This window comes from Convolutriloba macropyga, chromosome 11, assembly GCF_964194025.1.
Source record: "Convolutriloba macropyga chromosome 11, txConMacr16.3, whole genome shotgun sequence".
Classification (NCBI taxonomy): Eukaryota; Metazoa; Xenacoelomorpha; order Acoela; family Convolutidae; genus Convolutriloba; species Convolutriloba macropyga.
In genome coordinates, this window is record NC_134478.1 from 13,567,333 (window position 1) to 13,589,077 (window position 21,745).

Here is a 21,745-nt window from a genome sequence, read left to right on the forward strand (position 1 = left end):
GTGACTTGCCATTTGTTTTGCGAGCTTTTGATTTCTCTAATTGCAAAGAAAATTTACTCGGCTTTATGTTTTCTTGTACTATTAAAAACAACTCATTATGTTTTTTTATTCATTTAGTTTTTTTGTTCAAATTGTTTTTGAATGCCGTTTTTATTCTTCCTTAAACTGTTTATGACGTTTGTGGAGGTTCAGCCAGGGTTCACAATAGTTGTTCTAGTTGTTTAGTCATAAGTACGGACAATTTTCTCCTTCGAGTCGTTTCCGGAATTCTTCCGGCTGTTTTTTTTTATTTTGATTGCTGTTTGTCGTGTGTTCTAGTAATTTTAATAACAGGTGTTATCGGTCATGCAATGCTGCGTTATTTAATTCATTTAGTGGTTTCAGTTTTCAACAATTTTTTAAATTGTTTGCCAATGGTTTTCTAATGGTAATTTTTCTAAAGTTTCCTATCTCTTTCTTATTTGTTAAAAAACTTTGTCAAAATGTGGATAAGTGCGGGGTCCAACATTATGCGCCAGCGTGCATTGCCGAGCTTCCTTGTTAAAATTTTCGCGCGTTTTTGTTTATTCATGAACAAAACGGTCGATGCTCAAATAGTTCCATTTTTTTACGAAGCATGGCGCCACAATTTTTAATATTTCATTTCAAAACAAATCAGTTTTCTTTAATACACACATGAAAAATTACTGTTAATGCTACACATATCGTTATGTTGAGTGATTGCTTAAAGCAATTAACTTTTTGAAATTAAACCAGAAATCGTTTAATTTCTCTGATCGTCACCACAGTCGTCATAATTTTTTTTCAAAAAAGGATGAAAACTAGTATGATTTTGGAGGCAAGGTAAGTATGCGGGGCAAACAGCAACAATTATGGAGCCGATCCAGAACTCTGACTATGACAGAACTCTCAGGCTTAAGATACGAGCGTTTTAGGGTATGTAGAGCATTAGCAATCCGTCGTCTATCAGCATTAGCAATCCGTTTTTCATTATAAGACAATGTCTAAAAGCCGGCAATTTCTCCACACACAACTTTTCTGTAAACAGGAAAATTAACGATGCTAAAATATCTTTTTTTATCTCTTTTCCGAAGTCCAAAATTTTACAGATATATCTTTAGATATATAGATCTATTTTTCAAAACGAAAATTGAAATTAAACTTAATTTGTGGATACTTATTAAGTTGCTGCAAATTTGCATTGGCTTTTCAGTTTAGGGCTTCTGTACTCCGTTATTTGGCTTTATAAGAGTTTGGGAAAACTGTTTGTTTTTGTCAATGTTATGATCAATAAAAACGAATTTTTAAATAATTTGAATAGAAATTGGAGAAAAACACTTTTTAGGAATTTTTAATTAGTCCGTTTTGCACCATTTTTATTGTTTGCGTTGTTTTTGGTAGAAGACCTAGCTCAAGTACAGTAACAGCAGTCCTTTTCTCTGGTAAAGGAGCATATTTGTGTCAAGCTGAACCATAAATTGGAGTTATGCGTATAGAAAAACAAATCTGATTAAACATTTTCAATATTACGTGATTGGAAAGCATTTGACCGAAACAAAACTAATCATTATGTCCAAATAAACTCAAAATAATTAAGACCAGAAGCCAATCACAAATTCATGTTTCATAATTGAAAAAAATTGGTAGACAACTGTCCGGTTAACTTAAAACTGCTTTTAAAATTTTCAAGTTTTTCGTTTTCCATGTTTGTGACCACTGTCCGCTGTTGCTAATTCCTAGCAGTTACCAAGTTTCTTGCAATAATCGAGATGTAATACTGAATATTTATCCCATGTAAAATTTTGTTGAGTAGATGCTTCAGGCAAAATTCTCGCTTTGTTCAAACAACGCTGCCTCATTCCGTTCAGTTTTCTTCGTTGTCTTTGATACATTTTTGGCAAACTTGGATTTATTGGTTACTTTGAGTACTGGGCAATTTTGTACGGCTGGTTTGAAGGTAAAAAGTGTGGCTTGCCGCAAGTAAAATTTTTGTGCACAAAATGTCTAAATTATTATTATAAAAAAGTATGTTTTTAGTTTAAAAAAAACGTTGTCCTCCCATTACATGAAAAATTATTCGCCGTGACAGTTATAAAAATTGAAATGTCAATGTCATTCGTGAAATTTCACTCAAGACAATTCACGTCTGACATTGAAAATGCCACACGCATCAGTTGCAGAGTTAAAACTTCAAACGGTCTCAAGATTTTTGCATAATAAAGGCATATAACACAGAAAAGCTCCAGAAATAAGTCCTGCAATTTTCCTAGCATCCAAACGCATTTTAAAGATTGTAGGTTTGTTGACAGCCTTGAGTTGATTGGTGCGATTATTATTAATCTATTCACGGTTTTTTGTCTCAAAAAGGATTTGGAGATCTATTGTGTTTGTGCCCCCAGCTTAGTGGGTGCATTCTATTTGCAAGCCCCAAAATTCATTTGCCTTATTTTTCACTCATGATTTACTATGTACTGGCACGTAACTGTTCTATTTGAGGCTAAAATATTATTCTGAGATTTTGAGAAAAAGAAGTATTCTCTCTTTAGCAGTCCAGCAGTTCTAACAATTTTGATTATAAAGTTCAAATTCTACAATTTTCGAGGCAGTTCTTTCCGGTACTCTGTCGGCTGTGTATTCGTAATCCGTGTTCAGTGTCTTTTTGTGTTGCAATCCTTTGATTACACCACAAGAAATCAAACATTAATTATAAACATTGACTTTTTGGACTTTAGTAATCACGGAGGATTAAATATTGACATGATGCCGCATAAAAAGCTCTAAAACCTTAAAAACACAAATAAAGAGATATAACAAAGTTACTTAGTTAAATAAACACTTAAGAATTATCAATATTTGCTCCCATGGCAAGCCACGGAAAATTTTCCATTATTGTCTAGCATTTCGAATTTACGGTAAGGAGGCTGCAGTTTTTACATATTCGTCAATTGCCGATGGAGTTTTTCTGCATAATTAAAATTTCATTTACAAAATTGGAATTTAATAGGGAGTTCTTATATGTGTTCGTGTTTTTGCCCAGTCATAGGAAACTTTTTAGACCTCAAAGTTTTATTTGTTTGTTTTGAGTCAGTTTAAAACATATGAGCCTAAAGGTTGCTACTTGAAGGAAATCAGAAACAGTCAAAAACGAGCACAGCTTAAGCCGCCTTCTCCCCCCCCCCCTCTCTCTCTCTCTCCCTCAATTTTTTTTGAACTAAGCAGCGATTTTCCTTCTGCTCCACTTAGCAGGAACTACGTCAGCAGCGTATATAACAGCAGGTGAAAATACCGAGGAAATTTGGAGTTCTGTTTTCAAAATTTGCTTCACCACTTAATTTTCTCAATTTTAACCATACAAACAATGATAAAAAATCGAGTGGAGCATGTCAAAAACTATTTACCGACAGCAGTGATTGCAGCTAATGGGGTATAATTTCCTGCTGAAATTTTCTAGTTTTCTGCTCGGACTTACTTTGTATCCTTCTAATCGTCCACTGAGGAATAATATTGCAAACTTCAACCGGAGTTTTTGAATGTTTTTTTTTCACGTCAAAATGTACATACTTAATATAATATTGTTGTTTGTGTTTGCAGGTAAATTCTAGGTAACGTATTCTAAGTAAATTCTAAGTAATATTATCATATTTTTGCAGGTCATTTTGCAAGTAATATTACCCGCAATTTTGCTTACCTGCAAACGTTGCAGGTAAAGTCACATAGACATTTTTTAGAGTGTAATTACTCTGTTGATTCTGATCATCAGATTTTAATTTTAACCATTCAAACCACTCAACATGAAATTTTAATCATTCACTAGTATGATAAGGCATATACATTCTCTATAATTGTGCTCCGTCCTTCCCAACCTTTCCTAATTAATTTTATTTCATTCCTAACTTTTTTTTCAGAAATCCAAGTAATTAAATTAGTATTTGGCAAGTCTTATGCGCGCTACATTGAGAATTATAGTAACCTATAGATAAGGTAGCTTATCAAATATCCCGTTTATTTTTTGTTGGAGTGATTGTAACAAGCACTGAGAAAATCCTACACACGGAGTTAAAAATATACCGGTATCCATAAATAGCTAAAAAAAGCGCTTTTAAGACAAACTTTCCCCTGCTCTAGCAGATGGCAATTTTTGTAAATATTAGGTCTCGGAAAGATTAATTTCCAGGAGAGCTGCCTTGCTTTACATTTCTTAGTAAGCTCGTTTGAATTTTGGAAAATATTACAAGATCATAGCAAAATTTTTTGTCTGACATGGAACCACAAATGATCTTAGTTGTGTTTGTTACTGGTGGAAGTCCAACCCGAGTAGTTCAACTGCGGCTGCACCCGAAGTCGTCAACTTGTCGCTCATTTGTTTTTTTTAACTACTACTTTTTCATGTGTTGTCACAAAATACCGCCTTTAACTTTTTTTTTATAGTTTCTTCAAAATGTTCCTTCAAACATTATGCCGCCTCTTTTAATGCGAAATGCCAAATGCCGACTTTTACTTTTCCTGATCCATTCCGCACCCCCCCCCCCCCCCCCCCCCCCCCCTACTCCTATACTTCTTTCTTCGTGACTACTTTCATTGTGATAAAATTTTTGCTTTTTTGCTATGGAAGATCATTTCTACCAATCTGTTTAAATTTAAATTTTATGTCTCTCAAATGTAGAGTTTCAAAGAGGCCTGAATCACCAGCTGGTGCTACTATTTTATCACGCCTGATCACATAAATTCAAGACTTTTCTTCTAGCCAAAGAAAATAAAAAAGCAGTACTTAAAGAAAGTGTACCTCGCTGCTCATAAATATGCAGCCAGTTATATTCTTTTTTTAACATGGTCGTTTTATAGCAAGTTTTGAGATTATTTTATTATGTACTGCCATGCATACTCAGTACTTGAAAAGCTTGTATCGGTTTGAGAAAATGCTATCTTTTTACGGCTTTGCAGTCGTATTCAAATATACCGCTAACAGTTTAACCATGAAACAATATACAAACGCCATAACATTAGTTTTTTTAGCATTTACACGTATTATTTTGCCGTTTTCTTTTTTACAGACGGTTATAAATCAATACATTCTGCGTTTTAGTTTCGGTATAGTAAAACATAGTGTATTATAAAATCAGTGCTAAAATAATAATTCGTTTTTATTTTCATTACATGTAAACATGTATTTGTTCTGTCTGGGCCTAAGTGTGTTTTAGTTGCTTTGATGTCTGGAGTTGAAATTTGAACATCAATTATTAAATGCGCATTTCATGCGTTCATATTCTTTCCAAGCATGAATACAAATTTATTTCATGTGTAGATTCCCAGTTCAAGGCCGTTCGTATTAAAGATACCTTTTGTTCATACAGACGATTTGAACAAAGTGTTAAATTATGTATCACTTAGCAGATGTGGTCACAAATTCGATTCCCTTTATCCAAGGGAAAATTTGGTTCAAAATCATTAAGAGGAGGTTGCATTTTAATTTTGAAAAAGGATGTATTAAATCTTATTAAACACTTTTGATCTGTGCTAAAAAATAAACGCTTTTATTTTAAATGTAAAACCAGAGCAAATTATTTCAATAGCATAGAAATTATCGGCTGAAACGGAGGAAATCTCAATTTCGGCTATCCGAGACAGAATCAGTTCTTAGTTGATTTTACATATAGGTGTGAATAATCATAACTGTTTGCAAAAGTAGAACTAAGCCGAATTGCAATTCATCTAATTTATAAACCATACTTAACTAAAGAACTAATTCTATATACAGCTTTACACTATAAAGAACTGGGCGTCACAATATTGTGATAGACCCACCAGATAATTGCAGGTTCAGTTTTAGCCTAGTTACTGCAAGCAATTATATTAAATTGGAACTAGCCTAATGTGAAAGTAGAACTAATAAAATGGGATCTTTTCTGTTTTTGCCCCCCCACGTCCATTTGCACCCCCCACTTACGCATGTTATAGCATATTGTTTGGATTTTATACAATTACATACAATTACGCACAAACGGCATTTACAATTTAATTATGCAGCGAAGTTTTGAAATTAAGACGTATACGGTAATTGAATTTTGCTTATAATGTAAGCAGACAAAGAATAATGCGTCATTTTACTATTTTTGCGCTTATATTCCATAGGATTGGCTTTATGACACTAATTTTTTTGATAACCGGAAACAAAAATCCATCCAATCTTGTGCTGGTGCCGGCACGTTATTGTGCCTAAATTGAAGGATCTCTAAGGACAAAAAAGTACATATTTGGGGGGTGCAAACAGCCTGGTTATATAGGACTGGGGGGGCAAAAACAGAAAAGATCCATAAAATGAAAGCCTGCTATTTCTGAGAAATATGCGGGCCTATTAAATCAGAAATATGGGTATTAAATTTGCCACGATTGATTTAACTGAAGTTGAAAATTTGAAACTAAAGATCAATAACTCTTTTTAAAATTAATTGCTGTACTTTCCTTAATGTCAGTTTTCTTACTCGGAGACCCGAGCAAAGATGTTTTCCTAGGAGCCTTAGTCAAGATTTCGGAGGATTTAACTGTTAGGAAAAAATTTTGAAATGTTACTCTCGAAAATAAAAACAATTGGGGTGTCAAAATTGACTAAAATAAATGATTAGTACTCTATCTATTAGGTAAAATTAACGAAAAAAGCTTAGCCGGAAGACTCCGGAACCGATTCAAAGTAGATATTAAATAGAAATAAGACTGATGGAATATCCGATAAAAAGTCTTCTCTAGCTGCGACTCCAAAAATACTAGTTGCCTGAACTTTTGACATCGAAAGTTTATGTTCTATAAAAGACTATCAACTGATAGAAAAAACAACAGAAACAAGGTATGCATTAGAAAAGTAGGAAATGGATTGCAAAGGAAAGAAAAAAGTCAAACATTCTTTCACAAAGTTCCCTACAAGAAGCTAAAAAGCCGCTTCTCAAGAATTATTCGCAGAAAATTGAATAACAGATCTTGCGCTTAATTTGTGACCAATCCACCGTCTGCTATAAACAAGCTAAACAACAATTATAAAAGAAAAAGAAACTGAAAAGAAATTCAAATTCGTAAAATTTCCAAGCGCCGTGCCGTGTCAGTGTCAGTAAATTGCCTATAGAAAAGCTGTAGGTCAATTTGTGAAAAAAATTATTGCGAGATGCTTAAAACGAAAAAAAAGTATGCAACGAAAGTGAACTTCACATCAAATTATACTAATCCTTTTTAAAAACTAAATGAAAAAATACCATGGGGAAAACCAAAATTAATGAAAACTGATTTAATAAAATGTGAAAGAACTGCTTCTTGACAAACTGCGACTCCAAGACCACTACTGACAAAAGACCTTACAATAGGAAGGAATTTATTCTAACAACTGGTAGAATATGCGGAAAAGAAATACATTTACATAGACACAGACCTGAGGACAATAAATGCAGAAACTCAAAAAATTAAATTTTTCCAAATGCTAAAACATGACTTCACAATTTGTTTTTCAAAAATGTTTTAAAAATTATATTAATCGATAACTTACCCTACCATTATTTGGCAGAGACACACAATAAATATAAAAAAGAAAACAACAAAAAACAATAAAAAGTTCTAATTTTAAGAATGAAGTAATAAAAGTGCGGCGTTTTTCATTTCATTTTTACGATGAATTTGTTAAAAATGGGCGCAAATGACAATTAATAACTTTGTGAGATAGCACAAAGACCAGAACTTAGAGTTAAAGTTAAAATTTCGATATAAACAAATCTTTCTTACCTGATGTTGCTGAAGTAAGTTTATTTAATAGCTACTAATTTGAACTGAATCGTTGCTTCAAATTTGTTCATACCACAAGTTTATCAGTGCACATAAACCATAAATTTGAGCAATTAACTCGACCTTCCCACCATCAGTGATAGCCATAAACCAACCCGATGATCCTCCCTGTAGATATCAATGACACGTTCTCAGGCTAAGAGAACAATGTCTTAATTGCAAAAAATTTGCACTAATACTTGCCATATACGGCAAGAAGGAAAACTTGTTCATACTTAAGGTGTAAATTAACCAATATCAGTTTAGCTATGTCTAGACGGTTCTGTAATTTTTTATACTGATAGTAACTATAAATACCTGTGAATTGTTGTACTTTTAAGCTATTTTGAATTCAATTAGTAAAGTAATAAAATTCTTGTAACTCGTGCTCGAGACGATGACAATGGTGTCCAGACCAGTGATCGACGGACAAATTTTTGACCTGCCAATTACTGAATCTTGTACTGCGTGGATTGTGTCTTTTGCGGCGAAATGTCGCGCAGGGAAGAAAGAAGATAAAATGAACACCGACGGTACAATATCGGACCTACAGGTAACGAATCTTTTTCTTAGTATGCGCTGACAAAACGCACGCCTGAAACTTAGGAGCCTTATGAGCACTCAGAAATTATTAGACACTCCTTTTAAGGGGATCAGACTAGTAATTCAAAACTATATTTCTCCAAAAAGAGAGTTATATTGGCAGAAAGGGTTAAATTTTTGTCCGTTTTCCACGGCGTTGGAGAACCGTTTGATGATTTTCTAGCGTGCTTAAGAGACGAAGTACGCTATTGTGGCTTCGAGACACTAAAAATACTGTCCAATCCCGAGGAGGAGTTGGTAAAAATAAAGTTTATCTCAGGTTTGAGAAACCTTAAGGCAAATTTAGGTCTATTAGATGGCATCAAAGCTAAACCAACGTTGAATCTTTTTGAAATGACAGAAAGTCTACTGTTCAGAAGTCAAGCAATGGCTTTTGCGAGTTCTTCAACAGCTGATAAACAGGTTATGGTAAAGGAAGAATTGGGATACAACTTCAAAAAGACCTACAAGAAAACGAGTGAAAACTTCACTGGTAGTAAAGGCAAGGGTCACTTGTGCGATAGATGTGGAGGGGAGGCACACAGTAGCCAGCCGTGTCCGCCTTCGAACAAGAAATGTAACAACTGTGAAAAGGCGGGGCACTTTGCGAAAATGTGCAAAAAAAACAAAGCCCAGCCTAGGTCAGGTAAGTACGACCAGCACAACACCTTCTGCGGGGAAGAGGGTAAGCTGTCTGCTCAAACATCTTCCGAAATGGATGTGGGAATGTACTATACACGCGAAAATGTGTTTAACATGTCAGCGACAGAGGAGTACCTTACAATCAGAGGCCAGAAAACAAAAAGGCGATTTGAGACCGGTGCTGATAGTACTGTGATATCATCTTTCTTCTCGACTGAGCTTGGTTAACCTCAGTTAGATGGGAAATCAGACGTCCTGAGGCCTATGATGGTAATGAACTGACCCTTCTGGGATCACTAACATTTGATTTGAATGGAACGGAAGCAACAATATGCAACAACAAATGCAGTTGTGCAATCCGACAAAGAATTTGGACTACTTGGGAGAGATATATTACCCCAAGAAGACATCAACACAGTGTGTGATGAAAATTACCTGCTGTCAAAGAATACGAAGCGCATGTGAAACTCATACCGGGATCACAGCCGATGTTCTGCAAAGCTAGAAAGATACCTCTACCTCTACAAGACAGGGTCAAGGACAAACTTGAGACGATGGTGCGACAGGGCATCCTAGAGCCAATGCAACCAAGTGAGGTCACAAATGCATTCCAGTACTTTGCTCTCGACAATATCTGTTTTGTCCAATCCGACCTGGTGACCCAGTCAGACATTGTAACTGAACTGGGATCGAGTCGACTCTTCCAAGATGTCATCAAAAGACTAAAAATCGGAAACTGTAAACAGTTTTCAGAAGCAGAGAAAGGTTTTGAACAACAGAAAGATACCTTAACTATCCACAACGGAATCATCTTTCGAGGAGTTGTGCCTTTCATTCCACCCAAACTAAGACATTTGGTAATGGCCAAAGCTCATGAGACACACCAAGGCAAAAATTCAACTGAAACAACAGTCCGAATGGTAGCATGGCGGATCGACAACACTCAAGATGTTCTTCGCTAAGTAAGGAATATCAAGAAAAAAGGCCCAGCCTGGGGAAAACAGTATCTACTTGGCAAGAAGCAGAAGTTTTAGAACGACTCCATATGGACGAGGGTTCCGTTACGGACCAAGGTATATCTTAGGAATAGTAAACAAGGGATCATATTGAACAGAAGTTTTCCCAGCTGGAAGTAGAACCCCACAAACAACGAATGTGTACTTGAGTCAAACCTTTGCAAGATTTGGGATACCAAAAACGTTAGTATCAGAAAATGGTCCCAAGCTCGTAAGCGGTGACCTAAAACAGTTGTGTGAATCACTGGGAATTAAAAAGATGGAGTCACCCATCTACCATCCAATAGCAAATAGACTTGCCGAGCAAATGGTCCAAATATCGATTTGGGCATTTCATGCCTGGAGTCCAAATCTGAATGTTTCATTTGGCGCTATCCTACAGTGGGCTCTGATGACACACCGCAATACTTCCAAGATGCGGGGAAAAACTCCTGTGGAACTAATACTAGGACGGACAGTGAGACTTCCAGCAGTCACTGATTTTGATCTGTGTGAACCAGTCTTCTTCAAATCAACGAGCACATCGTCAACAGTTCCAGCTACCTTCACAATACACAAAGTAATGAACGCTTCATTCATCAAATCAGAGAATTTAAACAAGACAGTGATTGTCAGTGACAACCAAATTGGACGGCAGGAAACTGATGACATCCAGACTGAATCTACTGATCAGCAAACTGCTTACAATCTGAGAACAGTAGGGACAATATAGACGTGGCATCACCTAACTCCAATGAAGAAACTTCAGTGACTGAAAGAGAACAATCTTCAGGGGCCACAAGAACTTCAACCAGAAATAAATAACAGCCAGAAAGATTTGGAGAAGCTATCTTTACAAACCTGCTTGAAAAAGTAGGCAGGATGCGATATAGTGCAAAGATCAGAACTTAGAGTTTAAGTTAAAACTTCGATATAAACAAATCTTTCTTACCTGATGTTGCTGAAGTGAAATTTTTTAATAGCTACTAATTTGAACTGAATCGTTGCTTCAAATTTGTTCATACTACAGTGCACATAAACCATAAATTTGAGCGATTAACTCGACTTTACCACCATCAGTGATGGGCATAAACCAACCCGATGATCCTCCCTGTAGATATCAATGACACGTTCTCAGGCTAGGAGAAGAATGTCTTAAGTGCAAAAAACTGCACTAATACTTGCCATATACGGCAAGGGGAAAAACTTGTTTATACTTAAGGTGTAAATTAACCAATATCAGTTTATCTATATCTAGACGGTTCTGTAATTTTTCATACTGATATTGTAATTATAAATACCTGTGAATTGTTGTACTTTTAGGCTATTTTGAATTCAATTAGTAATGTAATAAAATTCATGTTACTCGTGCTCGAGACCACGACAGAACTGTTTTTGTTTCAGAAAAGTTTTTTATAATTTTTAGCTGCAAAATTTTGCATTGTTAAAACTCATTTATTTTTCTTGATTAGTGAAGACGCGTAAAGTTTCAGTTAAAGTGAATATTACCAAACGATTGCATAAATAGTTACAAAACTGCTAGGCTTGTATTATCAGATGGTATATGATCGGAGTAATTTTTGTTAATTAGAACAAAATTCCTGTAACAAAGTTTGAACTAAGAAAAGGGGGCAAAACCAGAGCGAGCAACTAGAAACCAAATTAATATCCCAGATAACAGTTTTGACTTGAAAATTGTTTAGTCCTGCAGTGAGTGAATCACTTGTTGCATATTTTTTAATTTCAACAGAGGTCTGAAGGTACGGAGTTTTGACAATTTTAAAAATATTTTGTTATCAGATCTTTCAGTGCCGAGGTTAGATCATTCCGTTCTTTTTGCCAGCTTTGAGAATTGACTGCTCTAAGTTTCATTTCATGATTCTAGATTTGAAGAATATTTTTTTGTCTAATTTTATTTTCTCCGATACCTTTTATAGGAAGTGTTCACTGAGTTAGGGAGAAAAATTGATAGTGCATTGTTTCTCAGTTTTTTAAAAACTTTTTGCTATTTTCAGGTCAATGAAAAGTGGATCAAAAGGCGGGCGCATTCCATTTAAATTTTAAATTTTTAAAGTATGGTGGAAAAGCATAGTTGATATTTTCTGAGTGTTTTTACTCATATGTTCTCATTGAGAAGATGAAACTTTGAATAATTCAATGGTTGAAAAAAAGTGACTGAAGCAATATCCATTAGGCAAAATGGGATTGCTCTTACGAGTCGCGTTTTTTTCATATATTAATCTTTCGAAATTTGTTCCACTGCTTTCTGAAAAGAAAGATACTTGTCAATATGTAAGAATAATTATTAAACAAATTAAAAAAGAAAGGCAATTCAAAACTAGCACATTCATCTTTACCTCGACAAAAAGCGAGGCGTTCTCTAAGTTTTTTTTAAACTGAGAAGAGAGTTATCAGAAATGTAGTCAGTGTTCATCTGAATGCTCTCGAATTTATTTTTTTCTGTCATAAATGCTGTTAGAAATTTGCCGGTTTTTTGGCGACTTTTTTCTAGCCGTTTTCCATAAAGTAATATTTTAGGTTGAAGGAAGACATTGAACGAGCAAAGGCGAAAAACGTTTCAAACATGGAAGCGAAAGATCTAGAAATCGAAACCCTCAAAAATGACCATCAACTCCAAATCACAAAAATGCGAGAAGAGGTCGAAAAACAACGAATCGACGAGCTTCTCTCTGAGAAAAACGACAGTGTGAAAAAATTCGACGACATGAAAAATAAACTTGACAATTTAGTTGCCGATCTGCGGAGTCAAGTGAACAAATTGTCGGTAGAAAAGGAAACCGGCGAAAAGCGATCGAAAGATCAAATTACCAAACTGAACTCCGAAATTCAAACGAAGTTGAAACAAATTAAAGATCTCGAAAGCAAAGCCGACTTGTTAAACAAAGAGAACACGAAGTTTAAGTCGTCACTTCTCGATAAAAAGTCGGAACACGAAAAAGCAACAAGGGAATTGGAGAACGAGTTCCAACAAACAATGATTTCTGAGAGAAACAAGTCACGTGACGAGTTAGAACAAGCGAGAGAGCTTTCACTGAAAGCAATCAAAGAAAAAGATTCGCTTATTCTAGACTTGAAAAAACAACTTCAAGAAATGACGGCTATGAGAGATCTGACACGCGATGATTTATCAAGTAAGTATTACAATAATAATGAGGCTCGGTAATGTGCGTTTCAACATAATGTTCCGACCCCGCTAATCCAAAATTTTGGCTTAATTGTCAACCAAATGAGGAAGAGATTGGAAACTTTCAAAAAATCTCACATATCGGTCAAAATAATGTGTATAAAAAGATTGCCTCCAACTCAAATCACTTAGAATGGTATATAATGCCAAATTAGTGGTCTGGTGAGATCTGCCATTATTAAGACTACGAGACAAGACGAACAACAAAAATCAAATAGCAGCAACAAAGATTTATGTCCAAAACTCATTGTCTAGTTTTTTGAAAAATTACATAATAACATGAAATTATGTAACTACTTAATAACAAAGAGTTATCAAATTATAAATTACCTAATAACAAAGAACCTAAACAAAACAAATTATTTTGTACTTCACTAGAAAAAAGCATGGGACTAGTCCTTGATAAGATTCGGTAACAAGTAGACCAAAGAAGAACAAAATGGTTCTTTGTTATTATGTAGTTTTTTTTCAAAAACTATACATTGAGTTTTATATGTAAATGTTTGTTGTTACTATTTGACTTTTGTTGTCCGTCTTGTCTCGTAGTCTTAATAATGGCAGGTTTTATCGGCCCACTAATGTAGCATTATATACCATTCTTTGTGATTAGAGTTGGAGGCAATCGTTTTATACACATCATTTTTGATCAATATGTAAGATTTTTTGAAAATTAAAAAATAAGTTTGTTTTCTTGAACACAAAAACTTCAAATATTGGAAACCAGTAAATATCAGCAGAAATGTTTAAAACAGTTTTTTTTATCATTCATACTTTAATTTGAATACATTGACATCTGTCATTATCAGGAATATTTTGTTCGTCTACAAAAACAAACAACAAATTCAGACGAGAAACACAAAAATTCCTTAAACTTTGCTAGAAAACGGTGACGACGCTGTTAAAACCATAATCTATTCCAAATAATTTTTTTTAAAGCTGCCCGTTTTTGAACAACGATAATGACATATGTAACCGCTGCAAAATGCTACTAGGTAACAAGTATTAAAAGAGAACAAGAATTGAAATTAAAATTTATATATTTTTCGAAAACTATTAATTTTAATGATATGAAAACATTAGCTATCCAGAGAAATCATTCAAAGGGTTCTTTCTTTTCTCAAAAAAGCTATGGAGATCTGTCATTTGCGTAAAACGGGTATTGAAGTCGTTAATGCAATCAACGATGCATTAAATACAATTGATATGTTGTGCTTTGACCAATATTTAAGAACTGCAATTAATAAAACAAGGTAAGAAAAAGACAAAAGAGTACAGTTATGTGCAATTATAAAAAACACGTCTATAAAATTTTAAAACATTTGATTTCATAGTAATGAAAAACTGTAGCTATTCCTTGAAATCAGTAAATAAGCTGATTTATTCATCCATAAAATACCGCTAAGGGTTGTGGTTATGCAATAATCAAAATGCGACTACAAAAAAACGACAAAAAACAACCAAATTTTCCATTAAATTCTGCTAGAAGACGGTGTCGAAGCAGTTAAAACCCTAACCATTTTCGATGAATAGCTGATTTGCGCAATTGTGCTTTCTTTTTAAACGCCAAAAAGGTGATACCTGATCTGTCGTTAAAGTGACAAGACAAGAAAAAGAGCCTCAAAGGCAGAAAATTGTCCAAAATTAAAAAAAATATATGAAAACTCGAAGTATGAAAGCAGAAAAAGCCTTTCTTAAAAAGTAAAACCGCAAAAACTTTAAAGTTTAATCCATTAGAAAGACCTGTTTTTATTGTTTTAAAGTTACAAGTTGACCAAAAAATGAGAACAAAAATTCGCAAAGCTCAATAATCCAGTATTCATTTTGAAAATATGTATTTTCAAAAGTCAAATCGACCGTAAGTTTTTGATTAAGAAACCGGAATTTTTCATTTAAACTACTTAGAAAAAAATTTAGACCTGCCATTATTACGCTTTGATTTTAATTTTACGCTTCTATAATTGAAAATAAGAATTAAAAAAAATGCGAGAACAATTCAAAAAACCATCAATTGATTACAATCTGATATTTTTGGGCTTTAAAAAAGAGCGATTAAACTAAAAGAAGACCTGCTATTGCCGTTCGTCCGTTTGGGACACCTAATTGTTCCGAATATTATGGATAATGATTATTTGACCAAAAGTCAGTATATCAAAAATAAAAAACTTTTTCTGCATAACTATCGAGTGAAATCAGCAAAATACCGGCAAAATTTCAATTCGAGAACACTCTCAAAGGCTGTACAAGTAAAACCTAGCCTTTTCTGGTGTTAGAGAAGATTGTGTCAGCCGTTTCTAGGTGTATTAATCAGGCAAATTTAAACAAAGTTGACTTAAGAAGCCTTTTTTGTGACAATTTTGATGGAAAAAGGCTAAATTATAGATTATTTAGCAACAATTTTTTGCCGAAAAAAAATGGATCAAACTGTTCATCAACACTTTTCTGTGTTTAGAGGTCAAACCAATTAAAATATTTTTTAAAACAAATTTTAACAAAATTTTGGAAAAATTGGCAAAAAGCAATTGTGTCAAAATATGGAAAATGTGAACAATAACAACAAAATGGAGTCAAATGTTCACTATATTTTAAACTTAATAACTTTTAGTAATGTATTCTACGCTGGACGGGCTTTTTAATGATATCACTTACAACTATCTAGAATTAATATATCGATCGGCCAAAATTGACTGAACAAAAAGACCCCGTTTGAGTTTATGGTTCCTCCCCCACTATGGATCAGAACAATTATAAGTGGTGGTGAAGGTGGGGGGAGGTGGGCATTAGGCGGTCAATTTCGGTGAAACAAATATGACTAAATTTTGAGTTTTCTGGAATCGGGTGACCAAAACGTGTCTCCCGCTTTTCACAACTCACATACCACTTTTGACTATAGAAATTAGTTACACAAAACGTAGAAATGAGCTGCATCTATCGCGGAATGGGCTTACATTTTTGACGAGTATTAACGAATAAATATCCGCCTTGTTGAGCATGTAGTTAGCCTAAGAGTTTGTTGCCTTTTTTTAGTAATTAATTGAGACCGAATCGAAAGACTCGAATGTTTTTTTGAATAGTGCTATGGGTAATTGTAAAACAGCGTATTGTCTTTTAAATCATCCAATAGTATCGAGGAACAATTCTGAAATCTTTCATTTCGGTAATTAAATACTGTAACTGTGGGAATTGTTGATGCGGAAATTAGTTGCTCTTAGAAAAGGATTGTACCAAGTTTTTACACTATCAACAAAAACACGTTTTGTGAAAAGTGAGAGCACGTATATTCAGTTTTGAAGCAAAAATGAAGTAAACTAGCCTAGTGTCACTCGTTTTCACACACGCTTGCAACTCTAATCTTAAAAGATGGGTCGTGATAGAGCCCGACAAAATGGAGTATGCATACCTGATTTTTTCGGACATTGGCCAAGTAATTCGAAATTGTTTTTTTCACAAGAAGGCAGGATTCAAATATTACAAATTTTCTAAATAAAGCAAGTATATCGGGTCACAACAGCGTTTATTTGGTTTGAAAGAACTAAGCCCAAGGCTCATTGTGTTGATGCCTTAAAGTTTACTGATCTTTACCGGTTGTGCCCCCCAGTGCCTTGTGCACCCCTCCCCCTCCCCCCCCCCCCGAGATACAAAGCACGTTTCACTGTGTCACTACATAGTAACTTATTATGTAAAAATATAAAAATATGTCACGTGCATCTGGGAGGTGCAAATATGCACCCGAAAAGCTAGGAGGCACAAGCAGAAAATGCGCAGGATTTCGTATGCTGGTGTTTTGCCTGTTTCTTTAATTTCAATTAACAAGGTTTGAGAAACTGACAGAGTTTATATATAATATTTGTTGATGCCTCATTGAATGCTTATGCAGGTTTATAGCATACTTCGTAGATATAGCCTTGCGTTGTTTGCCAATTGTCAAAAAAGTCTAAGGCCAATTATATGATTGGACTTGGGCACGTTAGAGGCCATTTACGATCAGGTTTTTTAGCCCGCTCAAGCCCTTTTATAATCAGATTTTGTCCCTCCTCGTCCTTCTTTAGGAACCCCCCCCCCCCCCCACCATTGGGTGACCAGTAGCCGTCATGGACCCCCATCATAAGTCATTTTAAACGTGGACCGCGACCAAGGTCGTATACAATACCACAATTTTTGCTTTGATGGCGTATCTTTTTGGTGTTATACAAAAAGGCGGGCTTGCAAAAACAGGTAAGTAGATATGTTTGCATGCAATATTAAATTGACTATATTCAGAGATTAAAATGTTTAAGATAACATATGGGAGCTTGAAGTTTTCGATTGAAGTGCATGGGACCAAAAGTATTCCAGACACCACAGACACCAATTGTGATAAGCTCAAATTTTTCCCGATCTTTTACCCAAACGACGATCATTTACGACTATATATTGATCCACCGATTCATTGATGCAAGCTTTTAAGTGTGGTATTTAAGATTTTTGGCATCTAATTGCGACCTTGATATAGCGTTTAACAGGAATTTTGCTAGCATAGTGACCACTTAGAAAAGCAAAGTATGAGATTGTCGTACTTGGAGAGATCTCTAAGGACAATATTAATCATTAAGTCTAGATGAACTCTAGAAACATGAACTCTAGAAAGACGCCAAGAATCGAGCACTGGCGTGATTACTCCGCTTTTCAAATTAAATGTTCCAAGAAATAATTTTGCTCGATAAATGTAAACGGTTATATAGCCGTTTAAGACTTTTAAAAGTCATTCTTCTTCCTGTCCCTAGTTGAGAGGTCGACTTTATGAAACGATTTTATAGTCAACCTGAGGCGTATTTTTCCCTACCTTAAATACACGGTCGACCTTCTAGTAACGGTCCACCTAAAGTCTTTTCATAAATCGACCTACGGTCTTTTCTCATATCCCATATCGGTCGACCAACGGTCTTTCCATACCCGATATCGGTCGACCACGGTTTTTTCATATCCAGTAAAGTCGACCTAAAATCTGATCATATGTCTTTTTCTTATATTTATACCCTACTCCAGACCTAGAATTATGAAAAGAACCAAATAGTCTAGAAGGGGGGTCAATATTGACCAAAATTACACGGTCGAGGTACTTAGTTAGGGTCTAACAAAAGTCTTTTAATGGGTCCAGCAAAAGTCTTTTTGTAGGAAATTATGGTCGACCATTGCATTGTCTTTTCATGGGTCGAGCAAAAGTCCTTTCTTAGGGATTTTGGGTAAAGCATGGTTTTTCATGGGTCGAGCAAAAACCTTCTCATAAATCTGCTTTACTGCGTTTGGAAAGAAGTATTTTTTGTTTGTTGCTCAGCATAATGAAGCAGCAACGAGCAAGGCTAAGCAGCATTGAAGTCCAACTCAAAACACAGTTGGAAAAATGTCGAAGATCATAAGAAAACCTTCAATTTTTAAGATAATGCAGTTATGGCATCTGCACTATATTACCACGTTACTTGATTGAATGAAACTAGGTTGAAAATGTGGCGAACATGATGAAAATGTGGCGTTATTCCGTTTTTTCTCTCCCAGAGCTAAGGACTATAATTTCTTCAAGTGCATACTTTCGGTAGATTGATGGCTCTTCAAAATTGCAAACAATGAAAGACCATACATGCTGACTACGATATAAGCAAAAGCGAGCAATAAAATATCAGTTACAATTTTTGAGACTAAAAAAGAGAGTCATGGCAGGCCTTTTGCTCCAACCATGTTTTGACAATAGATTTGACCTGGTAGAAAAACCCAAATAAGTCTTTTTCTTGATTTTTGATTTGACTTTTGCCCGACCCAATTATTTCTCCTCAAAGTTTTGGTCGAGAAAAAGTTCAGAGCCCAAGTTTCGTCCAGCAAAACTCCAGCCTGGGTCGAGCAAAGTTCCAGCATAAACTTTCGGCTCAAGCAAATGTCCAGTGTGACAAAATTTTGGTCGAGCAAAACTGCAGATGATTAATAAAGTCGAGAAGAGTTCATATCATGGCTTTTTTTTTGGATCCAGCATGGTCTAATCATAGCCAAATTTGGTCGCGATTGGTTTTTTCACATGTCCAGCTCTAGACTAGGGTAGGGCTTCCTAATTGTCAAAAAGCTAACAACTGTTGGTTGAAGTATTTTTGTAGACTTGAAAAGCGAACAAATAACAGAATTTCAGCAAACTTTCATCAAAAATTCATCTTGTTAACAATTTTTGGAGTAATCTGAAAAGTGATTTCGGTCTGATTTAAATATTTTGAAAACATCTTATGAAGAACTTTCTTCGAAAACTGTCAGTCGCTGGTTTTCACATATTTCCAAACGAATTGTTTTATCATGCTCTGTCCAGAATAACTCCATTATTATGCTTGATTTTTTGGCAACTTTTCGACTTTATTCAAAGGCTATTTCTCAAGAAAACTTTATCAGAATTCTTTTTCATTATTCAGTTGCTCTGTCCCAACGGTTTTTTCGATCATATTATGCCTGCTCATGGATGAGCTTGACCATTATAAGCCAATCAAAAGTTTCGGTTGATATCGGTTGAAGTAAACTTCGACCATGACCTATATTGGTCGACCTAATATTTCATCATATCCATTATCGGTCGACCACTGTCTTTCCATACCCGATATCGATCGACCACGGTTTCGTAAGTCGGCCTCTCAACAGGGGGTGATAGTTGTAAAATCACTTCAATGTTTTTGACACCTTGTATCAAACCATTGTGTTAGAATCTTGACAGAAAACAACCTAGTGTAAGTTGTCCATAAGATATGCTTGACAAAGCTTGACAATAAGCTCTAGTTGTACAACGTATACTTGGCTAGAGAATTAAAACTTTGGGGACCAAAAACTAACTTGAGAACTGCTTATAAGTGATGCCCAATTTCGAGAACTTAAGACCAGTTGTGTTATGGCCAACACACCAGGTTTGCAGGTACATCGAATTAAGTGCTCGTCCATTTTCACAGCAGTTGCGCCTGCTTAGACCCCTAATACAATGTGTAATTCGTCCATGATTTAAAGAATTATAAACAAAAACAGCTTTTCCAAATTGAAATTGGGCATTTTTCAGAAGATGCGGCATTCGTAAAATTGGATTCGGGTCATTTTGTAACTAAATCTTGCCTTCTTGTATCAATCATCCGTTAGCAACTGCTGTTTGTTGGTATAAGATTTCGACAGTTTGTTGGCTAAAGTTTTCAATTTTGCTGTTTTCTTTCATGTGGTCATTTTGATTAACCTTCTTCAAGTTTTGTGAGTTGATTTCTCATCTTATCTTTGTACGCTCAATGACAATAAAGTTTTTTCATTAATAGTTAAACACTGCTTCTGTCAATCTCAACAAAAACCGATTATAAACTATTCTGTATTTATTATGAAGAGATCTTGTATTTATTTTCAATTAAGGGAAATCTATAAGTACATCAAAAAGCTTTTGTCATAATGTCCTTGAAACTGTCAATGCATACATTATGCTCTCTCAATGCTCGGCTTGCTTTTTGATTGAAATCTGTTTGTGATTGTTTTAGTTTCTTGTCATCTTTACAATTTTATTCAGACCGCCAAGGACGCTGATGACGTCATATTTATAGCTTGCCACATTGAAAAAAATATTTACAACGCTAATTCTAATACACAAACAGGTATTAAGCACGAGCATACACTCGAAAGCGCGCGTACGTCGTATGGTATTTCCTATTTTCAAGGTTTAGGTATTTAAATGGGCGGTGTATTTCGATATTTTAGGAGAAAACTCGATTAATCGAAAACAATCTTAAAATGTATCAATGTGGCGAAAATATTGTAGTTATTGTAGAGTTTAATAGATTTGAGTACACCTTTCAGAAAAATGATGGAAGATGATAATAAAAGTTTATCTATATCTTCTAAATTTCGTTGTTATGATTCTATCCAACGCCTTTTTCAGATTAAACTTATATTTCTAATTTCGCTCAATTTTTCTTAAGAACTGAAATTTTTCAAACTTTTTTTCCAGAGTTTGAAGTTTTTTCCAAAAAAAATGAAACTAGCTTTTTTTAAAAAAAAATAATTGTAGAAAAATGCAACTAGCCTGCGAAAAAAATTGTGCGAAAAATTTGGTTTCGCCTAATTTCCCAAAATACCAAATACAAGCAGATGATGACTAAAGAGATATAATGGGAGGGATTTAATATAAATTGCATTTATCTATTCCTCCATTTTTATCGTGCGGCCAAAAACGCTCTTGTAGAAAAAAAAACAGTTCATTTTTACAGTTTTTACACGTTAACACTACATTGAAAGAGAAACGTAAAATGCGCTTAAATTATTCCGATTACTCGTTGTAAAATGATCTATTTCATGATAAGATTCGATTGTGCATTTTACAATAAAGCACTGATTGGTTTTTGAGGCAGAAAATTAACAAAAAATGAAAAATGCAGTTATAAATAATTGAAAATAAAATCGTTTCCAATGCAAAGTTACTGTACGAGTAATAAGAAAGAAATACAATACTTTATTGTACTACCAACTTAAGTCTTGACTAGCCTCTGTTTAACTTTCAAAG

General features: G+C 34.7%; 1 protein-coding gene across 4 annotated transcripts in view; it reads left to right on the forward strand.

Moving 5' to 3' along the window:
• Positions 1-21,745, forward strand: part of LOC142349742 (uncharacterized) — a 103,252-nt gene that overhangs the window by 46,232 nt on the left and 35,275 nt on the right. For all 4 annotated transcript variants that reach the window (XM_075401484.1, XM_075401487.1, XM_075401488.1 and 1 more), the window contains exon 4: positions 12,555-13,168. In XM_075401484.1, the coding sequence (XP_075257599.1) occupies positions 12,555-13,168 (614 nt within the window). The remainder of the gene's footprint in view (positions 1-12,554; positions 13,169-21,745) is intronic.